The 16,852-nt window shown below is 42.1% G+C and overlaps 1 protein-coding gene across 1 annotated transcript in view; it reads left to right on the forward strand.

The window, feature by feature from the left end:
- Nucleotides 1-16,852, forward strand: part of PHLPP1 (PH domain and leucine rich repeat protein phosphatase 1) — a 188,752-nt gene that overhangs the window by 99,337 nt on the left and 72,563 nt on the right. Inside the window, exon 5 of the mRNA XM_063130009.1 lies at nt 12,163-12,329. Coding sequence (XP_062986079.1) covers nt 12,163-12,329 — 167 coding nt within the window. The remainder of the gene's footprint in view (nt 1-12,162; nt 12,330-16,852) is intronic.

The following is a 16,852-nucleotide window of genomic DNA, read 5'->3' on the forward strand; positions in this document are numbered from 1 at the left end:
TAGGCATATGACCAGTTTGTAAGCCTCCATCCTTCCCTTGCAATATTCAGCAAACCTTGGCCAACTTTGCAAGGTTTTTAAGGATTTCTGAGAATGCATGTGAAGTGCTGTGAAAAGAGGCTGTGAAATACCACCTAATGAGTTCAGGGTGAGAATTCATCCAGTGACTCTTGGCTCACACTCTGTCAGCCACTGTAGTGCACTTACTAAAATATGATCTAAATTTTTCTCTTTGTGCCCATTTCTAGAAAGGATGTAGGAATCACTCCTTGTCCTTGTACTGCTCCTGAACAGCACTGGAGCCCTAATGCCAAGAAGTGTCTCTCCCCGTTAACTGTGGTTGGGAATGAGTCCTTCCTGGGGACCTGAACGTTCCTTCCCACATAAGGGGGGTGTCAAAAGCCTTCAGTCAGTATCACTTGGCTTCATTAACCTTATGGTCACCTTGGTGGCTCAGCATTTTCACATGGAACCTCATAAAGAACTTTCCCTCCTTCTTCTACCTAATATTAATATAGTGTTGTAAGCAATGTATTCATGCCCATGTGTTGTGTACATACATAGAGACTAATGAAACTAACAAGGTAAAAGAGATTACAAAATCAGCCTACCCCAATGTGGTGCCCTTGAGATGTTTTGGACTACAATTCCTATTAGTCTCAAGGGGCATAGCCAATAGTCAGGGGTGATAGGATTTGTAGTCCAACACATCTGGCAGCCGCCAGGTTAGGAAAGATTGCCGTAAATGCAAATAACGCACTCTGGTAGCTCAGGACTTTGTATCTCACTGCTAGTAAATAAAGGACACTTTCCCAAAATTTATAAGCTCAGATAAATTGTTCTTTGTGTTGTAAGCTAACACAGTTGTGTATATAGAGAGAAAGCCTTCCAACTCCTTTTCTTAGTAAATGTAAAATAAAAATCAAGTAATTGAGCTAAGGAGGGAAAGGCTTAGATATTTGTTTACAGCTGTGTGTCTCTAAAAGTAGCTTAATAATGAAAGCATAGACATGGGGGAAATGGGAAGAGGGTGGGGGGGGAAAGAGGGTGGGGTGGGGTGAGTCATTTTGGGAGTCAGATTGTCAGGTCCTAGATGCGTATATCCACATCTATGCAGCTGCTGCACTCCCATAATTGGACAATTGTAGCTCTCTAGATGCATTAATTGTGTGGAGGGACTCCATATAATTAAAGGGGCAGTGAGGTTGCACTATTGGCTCCATCCTCAAGGTCAGTTGCATGGTTCCCCAGTGTTGAATGCAGATGACTGAGGAGAAGGAGACACCAATCACATAGACTACTACAGGAGCCAGAACCTTGGAATCAATAGACTCACTTTTAGGAATCTTAGCCCAGGTAGCTAGTTCAGTGCGACAGCCTGACTGAAGATATATCCATTTATTGTAGAACTTCAAAGGTAATGCTTTGCAACCTTGAAGAAGGAAGTGCTCTTCACTTATAGTGACTTTTGTCAATATTGATTTTACTATATCTCTGGTCATATTTACTGGAACAGATTGGTAAATGACATGGTCAGAGTGAATATCGCTTGTGGTTGTGTGTGAGCAGCAAGCTTTCTCACTATCTCATGTCACTTGCAAGCCCACGTAATGTACACCCGTACTAAATTCTGAACTCAGCTTTTATATCCAATACAACCAGTGGTTACTCCTTTACATAGTCTCCCAGGACTGAGTCAACCAAGAATGGAGGCTGATTTTTGAGTTACACGGAGCTATACTGCTGCTCCAGTAATGTTTTGAATAAGAAACTCCATGGATAGGATTGGGGCATGCCCTGTAGATAGATTCCTGAAACTAAATTGTGCTGGGGAGGTATGGCAAGAATACATGGGGAAATGACGCCATGTTGTGGCTAATATACAAATCAATTCTCAACCTTGGTTGAAAGAGAAGTGAATTGTGAACCCCTTACTACTGGGAGATGTATTCCCTCAATGTTCCCACACTTCCATCTTGGAGCAGATTGCATGAGGATAGTCTACACAGACTGGAAATTGAAAGGAGTTTAAGTAATTTTGTCTCCTACACAACTGTCCTTGATTTAATGATCACTTGGTTCTCAGGATGTAGAGATTTTTGTTTCTTGCGCTAACCATGCTGCCAACAACTCCACACTATTTTCTTTGCTCCACTTTGGCTTGAAAAAAAATAGAGTTAGTGGTGCTACCCACAGATAAGTACAGTTAAGATGACACTGATCTGTCATTTATAGAAGCTTATTGAACACATGAACGTTTTTTCTTTTGCAGAAGAAAAAGGGTTCACCTTCATGCTTGAGTATATAAACATGTTGTAATTTGAGAAAAGCCCAACCAAGGGTAAAATGTTTCACAGTTGGGCAGGGGCATAACAGAAAAATGATCATAGGTTGGATGAATAATTCATCTTGTTCTAATAAAGTATTTGGAGAAGGGGTGTCATTGGGAGAGTAGTGGATAGAACTTTATTTGGGGATTTCTCTTTGATTATGCACACACGATTGTGGACTACCTATTCCATGGCTTCAGATCTGAGGTTCTTAAATATTAGGTTCTGGTAGTTAGATTAGTATAAATGATTTGCTGGTATGCTCATATTCTGGAGTCCTTTAGAACGCTTAACTAAAGAACATGGCTAAGTTATGGTCTTGGTATAGAATAAGAATACCTTACACAATGCCTCCCTTTTGTTATCTCTCTGCTCCAAGAAACCTTGATAGACATTCTCCTGCAACCCTGTCATTAGTTTTAGTTTTGCTAGTAGCTCAAATTGTTTCTGGAGCCACCTTTTTAAAAAGAAAATTTCTTACCCAGGGCCTTTTGCTGTCACTTTCCTTATTGCCTAGCCATACTGACATTCTTTTAAAAGTTCTTTACGTATCTGTTTTTGCAACCTAGTTTACACATATCCCAGGCACACTATAAAATTCTCTTAAATTGCTGCAACCTGGACAAGTTCTCCCTATGTTGCAGCTCTGTGATATTAATAGTGTGTGCGTGTGTGTGCAGGTGCAGGATGGGTGGGTTTGATCTTCTATTGAAGCATTTAAAATATTGATATTTTCAGGTCTAATAAGGTTGAATTCTTTCCCCCAAATTAGTCACCTGTTTTTGTTATTAAGCCTGAAAAATGGAGGAGATGAAATTGGGATTCACTAACATTCTTGTGATAGTTTCCCTGGCTATTCAGGCAGAAAATAAAGAGTTTAATTCAGATACTTTAAAAAGCTCTTCATTATAATATTTGCTTGTGCAAAACTGTCAGGTTCTGATGTTTACGGAATTAATTTGACGGTACAAGGTCATGCATATGTTCCTGTCAACTTGTAATTTTCTGGTTGGTTAGCTTTCATATATGTAGCTTAAAGTAATCCTGACAAGCCAACTACTTTTCATTTGAACATTTCAAGTTGCTGTTACTGTTATACTATCTTTATTTAGACTGTGCAGTTTAACCCACGTAATCAAATTTTGTTGCCTCTCCAAATCTTGGAATGGGTCATGTCCTAAAATCCCAAGTGTTATACTTCGACCAGGAAGCTGTGGGTTCAGTGTTCTGCTTGGCCATAAACTCACTAGCTGACCCAATGGGGCAGTCTCTGGTCAGGTTCCGGCATGCTAAATCATAGCTTAGAGCAACAAGAAAGAGCTTCCACAGTCCTTGGGCTTGCATGCTCCTTCTTTCTTCTCTGGCACAGCCACAAGGAGGAAGCTTTCATTTCCAGTTTAGGTTAACTGCAGCTTGTTGTGTCATTCAGACTTAACAAACTGGGGGTTGGACTCGATGACCTTATAGGCCCCTTCCAACTCTACTATTCTTTGATTCTATGAAACTGTGATTACTGTTATCCTCTGTCTTGTTTGTAACAAGCCAGCTTCAATCCATGGCTTATGAAGCTGGTTTGTTTTAGCAAGCTGTAGTTCAGCCTTCCCTAACCTACTGTCCTTCAGCTATTTTGGACTACAGCCACCAGCATACCTGACTCTTGACTATGCTGGGTGGGACTGATGGGAGTTCCAAGTCCAAAACATTCTGGAGGATACCAGAATGGGGAAGGCTGTTGTAGTCAATGTTCAATGTGGTTTAGCATTTGTACATCACATTAAACTGTGGTTAATTGAAATTGGAAGCTTAAGCTTCCAATTATCTCTCTCTCTATGCTATCTCAAAAAGTTGAGAATAAGATGGGATAACTCTTATGTACTCCACCTGAGCCCTTTGTAGAGAAAAGTAGAATACAGAACTACGTATGTTGTTAATTAGTCTGGAACAATGGAAGCAATGGAGAGCAATAGAATGCAGGTAGAATGTGTGCAGTAGTGTCACTTCAACCTGATTACTTATTTACTTGAAAAAGCTGAGTTAAAAGTTGATTTACCTTCCCACCCACTTCCACACGTACACACACTGATGAAGGCTGACTGTGGGGAAAACAAGGGGAAAAGGGAGAGAACACCAGCTGTTATATAGAATTTTCCTTCTCAAGTATACAGGTTTATTACTAGGATGCTAGGTCGGGAGGCACTGTAAAAATTAAACACGACATAGGCAACTCTTTGGACATGCTCCGGAGTTCCTCTATAGAGTACAAGCACAAAATCAAGCATAAAGAGAGAGCCTGGACGCTTGCCCATGTGACTCCTCCGGTGTACAGGTTTACATGGAAAAGCCTCTGCTTGAACCAGTTCTGTTCACGAGGCACGCGATGCATTTGAGAGGGCCATCCAACTGTTCCAGTCGGTGTGTACCCACATCCCATAGGAGTGTGATGCACCTCCCCTCTTTGAAGAGTGGCCCACTGTGGTGTCTTGTTCTGATGCTCCCACATAATATGCAAAACTGCTCAGATTTATCATATCATATCAAATTCATGGGAAGAGCTAAAAAGAGTGCTGGTGTGATTTTTAAAAAACAAAACCAAATTGCCTCCATCCTTAACAATAATGTTTAGCACCTAGAAAATACTAGAAAGGATGTGGTTATGATGTGGTTATAACTTTGCTTTCTGAGGGTGAAAGCAAATGGTTTAAAAATCATAATAATTTACGAGACTCTGCACTCAGAGTGAAGGCTAGTAATTGGATATGCTTGAGTTACTTTCTTCATCTTTCAGCTCTCAGAGTTCCATGGTACTATTTCTTTTTCTAATTCCTCTTTCCTTAAAATAGTGCCAGTAAATTCAGTGTAGTATTAGAAACGTTGCTTCTTTGAGACTCACACCGTTGGCAATGTTCCACCCATTTACTAGCAATATGCTTCTAAATATAATGTATTATCAGAACTGTCACCACCTTAGGACCTGCACGATTGGCAGTGTTGGACCAGTGTTGAAATTGCTGGGCCCTTCTTCACTGAAGCAGTAGTTGTGGGGGAGTGATTTCTCCCACGAATTTCACAGATGCTAATTATTATGTTGCAACTCCGAGTTTGGCTGTAGTGCTGGTGTGGACTTTAAGAACATAAGAACAGCCATGTTGGATCAGACCAATGGGCCATCTAGTCCAGCACTGTGTTCACACAGTGGCCAAACAGCCATTGGCCAGGGATGAACAAGCAGGACATGGTTCAGCAGCACCCTCCGACCTATGTTCCCCAGCAACTGGTTCACATAGGCTTACTGCCTCGAACACTGGAAATAGCACACAACCACCAGGGGTAGTAGCCATTGATAGCCTTCGCCTCCAGGAATTTATCCAACCCCTTTTAAAGCCATCCAAATTGGTGGCCATCACTACATCCTGTGGTAGTGAGTTCCATAATTTAACTATGCGCTGTGTGAAGAAGTGCTTCCTTTAATTTGTCCTGGATCTCCCACCAATCAGCTTCATGGGATGACCCCAGGTTCTAGTATTTTGAGAGAAGGTTCTAGTATTTTGAGACTTTAAATGGGGCAGGCCTTCCTATTGCATCATTGGCTACAAACATTAGGGGCTCAGTGTTTAGCTGATGGAAATATTAGATTAATTGAATTTAAAAAAATGTTTACCAGCTAAAAAGCTGCTGCCTCTTAAAAAGAGTTACAAACACACACACACATCAACAACCGCGAGGTGGTGGCAGGTGCCATCTTTAGAAGAGGGATTCCTCTTTCTTTTCCTTACCAGAAAAAAATGCATGACTTGAGATAGCTGCTGCAGTGCATTACAGCATCATCTAAAAAAGAAAAACCCCAGACCCTCAAATGTGTGTGCTTTTCTCCTCAAAATCATTATCTTGTTTATATGCAAATATATTCAGTTTTACTCAATGAGAACTGGTATGATTAATAGACTATCTTCAATTACTTGCAGAAGTCATTAAAAAAAACCCACCCCACAATAGTTGAAAATGGCTCAAGTTTACATTTTCTTTTATGTTTTGTTGATTAGTAGTGGGCCCGTTCAGAAGACATCTTAAACCATGGCTTTAACCACGGTGGTTAAGCCAGAAAGCCAGGCCATGTTCAGAAGACATCTTAAACCATGGCTTTAACCATAGTGAATAAGGCTTTTTGCTTTATTCACTGTGGTTAAAGCTGTGGTTTAAGGTGTCTTCTGAATACAGCCAATGAAAATTCTCCTTTCCCATTTCAACCCACTATTTTCTAGACTTATTAAAACTCTAGAATAGGCGTTTTAGTAGATCCTTCAGCTTGTGCCTTCTGAATGGTACATGAATAGTGCATAAGGTTTTGTGTGTAGAACAAAACAATATCTAGTCTCGATGGTGCATAAATGTGAAGCCTGCTTCAAACAATACAAAATTAACATTCAGTCTTTGTCACGTGATGTGCAATCACATGTAGTGATCAAAAACATATACTAGTGACCAAAAACATGTACACTCATAATTCAGGTGTGCTGCATTGCATTCAGTCTAGTTTGCTTGTCTGTAGTGTGTGGTATGAAGATCGAATACCGCTTGGCCTGATTGCCAACTGTACATAATGGGAGAAAAGCAGAATCGAGGTTTTATAAAGCCAAGGGGCATTTTTCACATATGACACTAAAAGCACCATTTTACTGTTACTGTCTATGATACAAATGAAAAATGTGCATTAGCTGGTATATATGTTTGACTTAAAAGGATATCTCCTGTTTTCTAGCTTTTGTTTTGCTTTTCTTCTTATTTTCAGTCCTGGTTGGGACCATGGTCTAACAATATTTGCACATACACATGAGTGGGTTCAAAGGGCCTCTATTTTTGTGATGTGTGAAAATTTTCTATATTGGTGAGGGGGTAGCATTGTTCTTAAACTTAAATTGTTGCTCTTGTTTGCATGCTTTCCTTGAAGCGAAAATAGATGCTATTTCCTTTGACAAATATTCTTTGCTGGTTGAAAATCTAGGAGATGTGTGGTACTCTCCTACCCCATGAGTAGAAAGCTAATGTAGTGTAAATAACCATGAGTATGAGCCAAGATCAAGGAAGTCTTTAGTTCAAATCTGTCTCAGTCATGGACTCAGAGATCCATTTTAGGTGTAACGATCCCAACATGATTTATCAGTCTGGGAATAAACCATGTACCCACTCACTCTTCTCCTTGCATGCCTTGCTTCAGGGAAGTTTATCTTGGTTTCTTAAGCCATAGTTTCCCTTGACAAATGGATCAGGAAACTGGCTTAATGGATCCCTCAAAGCTGTAATAAGAAATCAAGATTGTGTCCTAGTTAAGGAGCCCTTAAACCATTGTTTCCTGCTTCAGACGTCAAGGAAAACTGAAGCCAGGTGCACAAAGTGAGGGGTCAGCACAGAGTTTATTGGACCCAGATTATTAGGTCTAAAACCGAGCCAGTGTGTGGCTTGCAGCAAGCCACCATCTCTCTGCCTGCAGAGTTTCCTTTAAAACATGGCTGGACAAACTTCAGGCTTGTGGGATCTACTTTGTTTTTCTACTAGAACCCCAAAAGACCAACCAGTTGGAGCCTGGGCAAAAAACATCCACTTAGAATTAAAGAATTCTGAGACCAAGAATTTTTGATTGGCGTATCAAAACTGAATAAACCTCACGGCTCTTCCCCACACAAAAATCCACTCCTGGTTACTCCAAGCTTTCTTCATTTTAGCTGTATAATTTATGGTGGTGGTGAGTCATTTTATTGCTGCTATTGATAAAATAATTGGGAGTCAGAAACCCTTGCCAATCCATTGCAAATCTCCCAGAGATCTACCAGCACCTTGAGATCTAATTTCTGCCCTGGCTCTAAATTATAGGAATATCTGTTAGGTCAGTAGAGCTAGGTCAGTATAGGCTGTTGTAAGGATTACTAGATAATGTATATCAGCTTTCCCCAAATTGGCACCCTCGAGATGTGTTGGAATATAACTTCCATGAGCTGTGCTGGCTGGGGGATTTTGTAAACTGTAGTCTGACAAATCTGAAGGGTGCCAGGTTGGGGAAAGGATGATGTGTATGAAGTCCTTGAAAGGCACTTCATTAATGCTCAATATTAGCATGTTATGACTTTTAGTGCCCTTTCTAGTTCCTGTTTGGGTTCTTTATTGTTCAGATCATGAATGTTTTTAAAAAATAATGAAACAAAACAAGCCAACCTTACTCACTGCCAGCTTTGAGCTATTAAGTTCTCTGAAGCAATGAACTCCTGTCCACTTTCCCTGGATACCGCCTGCAAAACCATTAATGTTGCAGCGCCTTTTTATTTCTGGCCAATTTAGATGTTGTGTTTGATTGTATTCTTAGTCGAGGTTTTAGAAAGCCACAGCAGTAAAAATGTCAAGTGTCTAGCACGGCTTTATTTGATGCCGGAATGAATAGCTGAAAGATCTGTAATCTTTCAGGGGACACTGATGAGACAGCGTGGTGGGCTAGCTTTCAGGACTTGCCCCTCTTTCATCCAGTCAGGACATACTCTGCTGGTTAGCACACCTTTCCAAAATAGGTGCCACCCCCCCCCCCCCCCCGGCCCAGAATCTGCAGTTATGCACAGAGAATCAAATCCTGGTATTGTTACTTTTACTTACAGAATGATTGTAATCTCACCAACTTATATGTGAAGAAGATTCCCCACTTGTCGTCCACATTTCTCTTTCAAGATTGCCTTTTCTGGGCCGTCCTAGAGCAGGAGTGCAGAACTACAGTCCCAATATGGCACCCCCGGGGTTCCCCCTCTATCCCCTTTCCTCCAATCGCCTTTCATTTGGTGATTGTGTGTGTGTGTGTGTGTGTCTATGTGTGTGTCTTTAGCCCCGCCCACCAAAAATAAAAGGGCTGTGTCCCCTTATGAGTTTCTCTGAAATTGAATTTGGTCCTCAGTCTGAAGCTTAGACAGCCTTGCTCTACTCTGTGCTGGGAAAAGTGCACTCCACTCATGCTCAGGGGCATTTTGGTCCATTTGTGCTTAATATGGCTCAGGATGGTGCTGATAACCAATGCATTTTCAGTATTTTTGCCAGCCTGTTTTGCCTTTGGTCCTGCCCACTGCTGGAATGCATCCGCTAGAGCTTCTCCGAAATTGAATTCCACCCTCAGGCTAAAAGGGACTCCTAAGGTCTCTGCTTACCTGCACAGCTGATGCAGTGTTGTCAGCTGGTTTAGATGTTTTCCCACTCCCTGGGGACACGTTCCTACAACATATACAAAACTCGTAATGCATGAAGGAGGTTTCCCACATTAATATAATAACGTGCTTACAATTCTCTCCCCGCCCCAGTACTGCATTAACAGCTGAGTTCTCAGTTTAGAAATGTTAATGACCTGAGATATACTTTTTGCAGGCTCAGCAAGACTCCTCCTGGAACCTAACAACAAAAACAAATTTCAACCAATACATGTAATGTTAAATTGCAGGCTCAGAGTTGAAAGGTTTTAGAAGTCGTAAAAGCCACGCTCCTTGCCCCCTTAAGGTTGCATGTTTATTCTTATGGAGAAGATGCAACTGTGCAGAAAAAGCACATGGTTCAGTCCTTCCTGGATGGTGGCATTTCAGCTTGCTGGTGAGGGAATGCATGCTTGCTTGTCCTTTGTAAAAGAAGCTTCCCGCCTGTGGAAAGGTAGCATTTAGGTGAGAAATATTTTCGCATAGCCCTCTTCCTTACGGTTTAGGAAACAGTTCCACCACGTGATATTCCTGCACATTCAAATCATGTTGAATGGGCAGGGTCCATAGCTTTTAGTGGCAAAGCATATATTTGCCCAGATTCTGTTCTCAGCCTTTCCATTGAATGGGTCTCAAATATAGGACTGAGCAAGACCTCTGAAGGCCTTGAACTTCTGCTAGTTGGAGGAGATGGTACTTGGCTAGATGGACCAATGGTCTGGCTAATTAGGAGGCTGATTCATATGTTCAACTCTAAATGTTCCTGTTACACACTAGAAGGAAGGGAACTTATCATATTAAGTTCCACTACGGTTGAGATAGCACTATCTAGACTACATTCTTAGTTAGGTTAGTGAAGAGAGGTGGCTTTTGTTGTACAGAACTCATTAGGCAGAAAAAAGGGAACATATAAGTCAGTGACAGGCAAATGTTTTGGGCTGCGGGCACATTTGGCAATTTTAGAAACTGTTTCTGCCCATCACCACAAAAATGGCTGCCATATGAAGCATGGCAAAGGACAAGTAACCTGCCCCCCAAACTGAATCGAAGGCAGAGGTGGGGCCTGAGCCATTAAACAAATCCTTTGAACCCACAGTTTCAGCCCCAACAAAAATCTATTTCATAACACTCTCAGCTGCTAGTAAGAAACTGTTTTTTTTTTTTTTTTTTTTTTAAAAGACACCTTGATGGGTGACAAAAAAGATGTATGGGGGCACATTGGTAACCAGGGGGCATCACGTTGCCTACCCTTGACATAAGCAATATGGTAGCCAGTCTTGCTCTAGAGAAAAGTAATTGTCAAGTAAAGACTGCTCTCTGAAATAATCTGTGATCATATTTCAGTAAGGCTCATGCAGGAGACCTGCGCCCTGGATCTCCATGAGCCATTTGGCTCCCACACTTGGCCTACTCAGATACCCCTCATTTTAGCATATAGCTGATGTTGAAGATTTATAGGCCACATAAATAGAATTGCAGCCAAGGAGAAAGTTGTGCCACTGTTGTGCTGCCATCCTCTCTTCCTCCCTACTTCCCCATACCACATTTTACCATCGTCCCCATGTTTTTACCCCTGGTTAGACGGTGAATACAGTACACCATTTAACATGTTGTAGCTTAACAGTGGTGGGCTTGCATCTTTGTGGGGAGGTGGCCGGCTTCTGGGTTCTATCATGTGGCAAGGGAGAACTTTACCACTCCCCTTCTTTCCTGGATTCCTGACTGGGAGCAGACATGGCAAAATACCTTCTGCCATATGGGTTGTGGTAGATGACTGAATTCCCATGTAGTCGATCGCATGTAGAAACTTTCTACATACTCACTTTTTAGTTAAGTGCTAAAATCAAGCTGGCATGGTCCCATACATGACACTTCTCTGTCTTTGCTATTGGCAACTAATTATTGCTATAGGCTGCTGTGAAGCAAGGATGAAGTCAAGTAATATGAGTTGTGAAGGGATTCCCAGCATCCTTGAAGAATAGCTGAATCTTCACTTCTTTTACTTACACCTTTATAACTACTCTATTAACTGGCGGAAGTTGGGAGGAACTTAATGTAACACCTTGTACGGATTGTGCATTTTCTACTACCCTTTCGCACACTGCTGCAGAAACCTGTCTCTGGCCTCTTTCATTTGTATCTGTTGTTCACCATCATTCTCTGGCTTTGGCCTTTGGTCACAGGAATGGATGTGTCAGGATATAGGTGCAGAGGGGCTAGGCCCTGGGACAAGGCCTCAGGGGATTTGGAAGCTAAGGACAAGAAGGTTCCAGAAGCCGACAGGAAGCCAATGAAAGGAATTTAAGGAGTGGAGTCACACAGTCAGAACAATGAGAGATTTCCTCCATGAAGTCTGTTGTTTGAGAACAGTAATGCGTACATTTAGCTTTTACAGCTCTGTTCTATTCTACTACTTTTACTCTGACTGCTCATCAAGCTAAAGGTGAAAATGTGTCACCAACTGAGTTGTTATAACCTTTTAGCTGTTTGGCAGAAGCCTCAACAGCCTTACCTTTGGGGTCAGTACAATAGTATTTGATGACCACTCGAGTATTAAAGTCCAAGCAAGAAACACGATGCCGGTGGTTTTCCCTGATTTAACATAATGGCTGTTTGCTTTGTAGATTGCATCTCAGCGGATAAGCTCAGTGGACCTCTCATGTTGCAGCCTGGAAGATCTACCTGCCAACCTCTTCTATAGCCAGGACCTCACTCATCTCAATTTGAAGCAAAATTTCCTGAGGCTGAACCCTGGAGCATCGACAGCTAGAGGACTTAATGAGCTACAAAGGTGAATCATTAAAACAACCACAATGCACACTCCTCCACTACAGTCACAATTGTTTTCCCCTTAAATTTTCTTTTCTTTTAGTATAGGTTCAGGCACTTCCTCAACATCTTCCAGCTGTGTTCCTTTCTGTGTTTCTCCAGGGCTAAACTGGGTGTTCCCACTGTCATTTTTCACGAACCGCACCCAGCTTACATAACATGATGGTACCATGGGAACTCACTGATGCAAGAGCATTTGACAGTGGGTGCGTTATGCTATTGGTAGAGTGCCCTGCCAAGATAGTTGGAGACTGGGAAAGAACAGCACAATCCTCCACAGAATATGTTTGACTTAATTACCCTTACAGATAAATTGACAAATGTTACTGGCTCACAAACGTTTTGCTAGCCCGTTGCTTGCACATACCTTTGTTGGTCATTTGTGGCACATCGACCGTTTAGAAGAGAAAAAGAGCCAGCCCTGTTTTCCCATTTGCAAGGCTTGCTTTCCAACTTGGTCTCTTTTCAAGGCAACTCTTATTTGCTACAGCTGTCCAGTCATGTGGTTATTACAAACCTGAATTGAACTTATACAAATTCTATAGCAGCCTTCCCCCCAACCTGGTGACCTCCAGATGTTTTGGACTACAGCTTCCAATATTTCTGACTATTGCCCATGCTGGATGGGGCTGATGGAAGTTGAAGTCCAAAACAACTGGAGGGCACCAGGTTAGGGTTGGCTGTTCTATATGAAAGACCCTCCCAAGAGTCTTTGGTGGGGTTTGTGTGCAACATCTGGCCCAATATATTATTCAACGTGCACTCCTTCCTTGATGCAAAGAGACAAATCTGTGTATAGCTATGTAAATTTGATTGTAATGGAAGCGGGGGGGGGGGGGGAGTTATTTAGAGTTAAGAAGAATATAAGCAGAGGAATATATTTAATATATCACTCCATTGAATGACTAAAATTATTACATAACTCTGTAATGAAGAGTTATGTTTTGATAATTGGTCTGACTTAAAGATACTTACATGATGAAGTAGCAACCGGTGCTTCAGTAGGAGCTTATTAAATCAGGAGCAAAAAGTTGATGTGTGCGTACAAAAAAGTACATGGAATATACATAGGTGCATTCACCAGACAAAGCAGTGTGCATGCCAGATACCCAGATTTTCCCACATATACATTATGTCTTGGGTGAAACGGCCCTGAGCAAATCTCAGTGCCTGGTTTGTTTCACTTTTTATCACTACTTCCTTTAATAGTGAACTCAAGTGGTTGGGTGCCAACAGGTTCCCCTCTCCAAAGCTATGCAGAAGCACAACAATTTTTTATTTGTGTTTTTAAAACAGCCTCAAGCAAAATTCGCCCACGCTCCCATCAGCAATAGTCCAGTGTGGACTGAACATGCTCCATGGCCTCCAGGAAGTGCAGAATGTTGAGGATCAGTTGGAAGCGAAAAATAGAAAATTGGAACCAGGGTGGGCAGTACAGTGAATTTGCCTGTTTAAGCCCCTTGCAACTTATTCTTTCCTAGAATGAGGACTTGGCTGGTTGGCTGGAATCCAAAACAGCAGTGTTTTGTTGCAGGCCTCACTTGTTGCTGCAGTTGCTCTTGGGGCCTCTACCAGCAAATTAAAATCAATACAAATGCCAGTAAATACTATGGCAGTATGAAAACCATAACAGCATCCAAGCCTGTCATCTTACTAATGCAGCAGCAGCAGCTGTCCAATCACCCAAACACCTTCATAATCAGAGAGGTTCTTTCTGCCTTCCTAAATGAGGTGGCTGATAAGTCGCTCTAGGCAGAGAATTCCATCAGGGATTTGCGATACGATTGCGACTGATTCTCGGAACTATCTTTTTTCAGTATCTTTTTTCAGAAATAACAGTCATATCTTGTTACTCAGTGGTTATCAAGTGCCAGTAAATGCCATGACTGCTTACCAGTAAAATAAAAATTAAAAAATCCCTTTGCTTAGGAGGGGTGTTGACCTGTGTGTCCTGATCAGAGTATGTAATCAGTCCGTGCATAAAATTACCCCTGCAGCTGACATTCTCTTGAGTATTTTTTCCCCATGTGAATATATACAGTCCAGGAGAGAGCCTGCTTTGTTGACTTTCACACTTCAACTTTAAGGCCACAATGTCATGGGTCCCTCATTCCCTAGTACAAGAAGAGGAATTGTCCAGTAGGGGTAATTGGGGGAACTGATTTAACAAGATTTCCCAGAGGCCTAATGCAGCTGCTGTGGACAGCCATTTCCCTTGAAGCAGGGGTCTAAGCTACAAGTTATATTGAAGATGTAGCTAGCAACTATGCCTTTCTTTCCCGCCGTTACTCTAAAGTAAGCACATTGGCAAAATAAATTACAGGGGTTGGGGCCTTATCCCAGATTGGGACCGGGGTGGGGTGGGAGGGAGGACAAAGGGTTAAAGCCCTCTTTGTGTAGTTTGGGTCTAAGAGTACTTTGGGTTCTTTGGCTGGTACAGGGAGTTGCAGGGTGGAAGTAATGCCACTGTTGCCACTAACCGTATTTCTTCGATTCTAAGACGCCATCGATTGTAAGACACACACTAATTTCAGTACCACCAACATAAAAAAAACTTTGATTCAAAGTAATAATAAACGCACCCGCAATTCTAAGATGCACCCCGTTTTTAGAGATGTTTATATGGGGAAAAAAGTGTGTCTTAGAATCGAAGAAATAGGTAGTTACATTCTTAGTGTCCCTGGGTCTGAACTACCCCATTGTGGGTGACGTAGGATCACTCCCAGGTATCTTCTTAATACTAGATTAAGTGGGTAGCTTTGCCTCGTGTGGCGCAGAGTGGTAAGTGGCAGTTACTGCAGCCGAAACTCTCCCCACGGCCTGAGTTCAATTCTAGCTGAAGCTGATTCTCATGCAGCCAGCTCAGGTCGACTCAGCCTTCCATCCTTCCGGGGTTGGTAAAATGAGTACCTAGCTAGCCTGGGGGAAAGGTAACTGCGACTGGGGAAGGCAATGGCAAACTACCCCGCTACGAAGTCTGCCAAGAAAACGTCAGTGAAAGCAGGCGTCCCTCTAGGAGTCAGTAATGACTCAAGTGCTTGCACGAGAGGTTCCTTTCCTTTTTCCTAGCTACCAAATACCACATGTCAGCTTGGCATTATTTACCTGTCTTACAGTTATTAAACACCCACTCCAGATTATACCCACAGTATATTTACAGAGATTCTGAATTAAACCTGTTTCCCTCATAGCTAGGGGAAAGGTTTTATTTAACCCTCCCTCAGGTTTTCAAGTGGTGGTGCTTGGCCTGAGAAGGGTTTATGTGATGGGCCTAGTGAAAGGGCTGGTAACTGTGACTGGGGAAGGCAATGGCAAACCACCCCGCTACAAAGTCTGCCAAGAAAACGTCAGCGAAAGCAGGCGTTCCTCTAGGAGTCAGCAATGACTCAAGCACTTGCACGAGAGGTTCCTTTCCTTCCCTTCCTTGCATATACAGGACACAAACACACGCTATTCTTGGATGGGGATGAAAGTGATTTTTTCCTACGATAATTAGTAAAGGTAAAATATGGTAGCCATTGAGTAGGCTTTATGGTCCAGTGGATAAAGCTGGACTTGGACTTACAAATGTCCCACGTCCTGCTGTCAACTCGCTGTATGCCTTTGGGCAACTCATTTCTCACAGCATTCCATCTGTTGAATGGTTATAGTAGTTGGTTTGCTACCACCTAGGTTTGCGGTGAGGATGACTACAGTAAATCTGCACTTCATATATTTATCAAGTGTGGTATGAAAGATTAAGAACAGTATCAGTATCAGTAGTAGTGGCATATTAGACCAGGTGAACGCAATTGATTCTTCAGTTCTGCCATGGAATTTTAGTTTAGCCAGTCATAGCGAGCCTTCATTGTCCTCCTTGAAAATTGAAATAGTGGTCTGTCTTGCAGGGCTCTTGAGAAAATGAATGAAATCCAAGGCAAAACTGGTCTGTGAAGGGTAAATAACAGTTCTGTGTCTTACTGCATTATACCAAATACCTCGTCTTGAAAGGAGTAATGCTCAGCATGCATGCAGTTCATTGGCCAACATGAATTTTGCAGACTTGATTTCTGAGGCTTACTAAACTCTTACTGATCTTGTGAACAATGCAGAATTGTTCACAAGATCATGAGCTGCAAAGATGTCGACTGAAAAAAGGCACCCCATGGGTTTTTAAAAAACCCAAATAGTGATGTGCATTCTTAGTGTAAGGAGTAATGGCTGCAGCCTTCTAATGAGCGTGTGAAATGGCCCTGTGCCCAAGTTGTGACACCAACTACAGTTTTACTAATCTGCTGTTGCAATAAAGAAAACACTACTATATTAAATCCTTTCATTGGATGGTTGTTTTGTTGTTTAACAACACTGCAGAAATCTGCTGTCAAAAGGTAACTAGCTTCCTTGCTGTTGTGCTAGCAGTTCCAAAGAGCTGAATGGCGTTTGCACGACACCCAAAGGGTCAAATTCTCCTTTTCTGTTTAGGAAGCAGGCTCGTTTCCAGCTCAA

This window comes from Elgaria multicarinata, chromosome 7 (assembly GCF_023053635.1).
Source record: "Elgaria multicarinata webbii isolate HBS135686 ecotype San Diego chromosome 7, rElgMul1.1.pri, whole genome shotgun sequence".
NCBI classification, from domain to species: domain Eukaryota; kingdom Metazoa; phylum Chordata; class Lepidosauria; order Squamata; family Anguidae; genus Elgaria; species Elgaria multicarinata.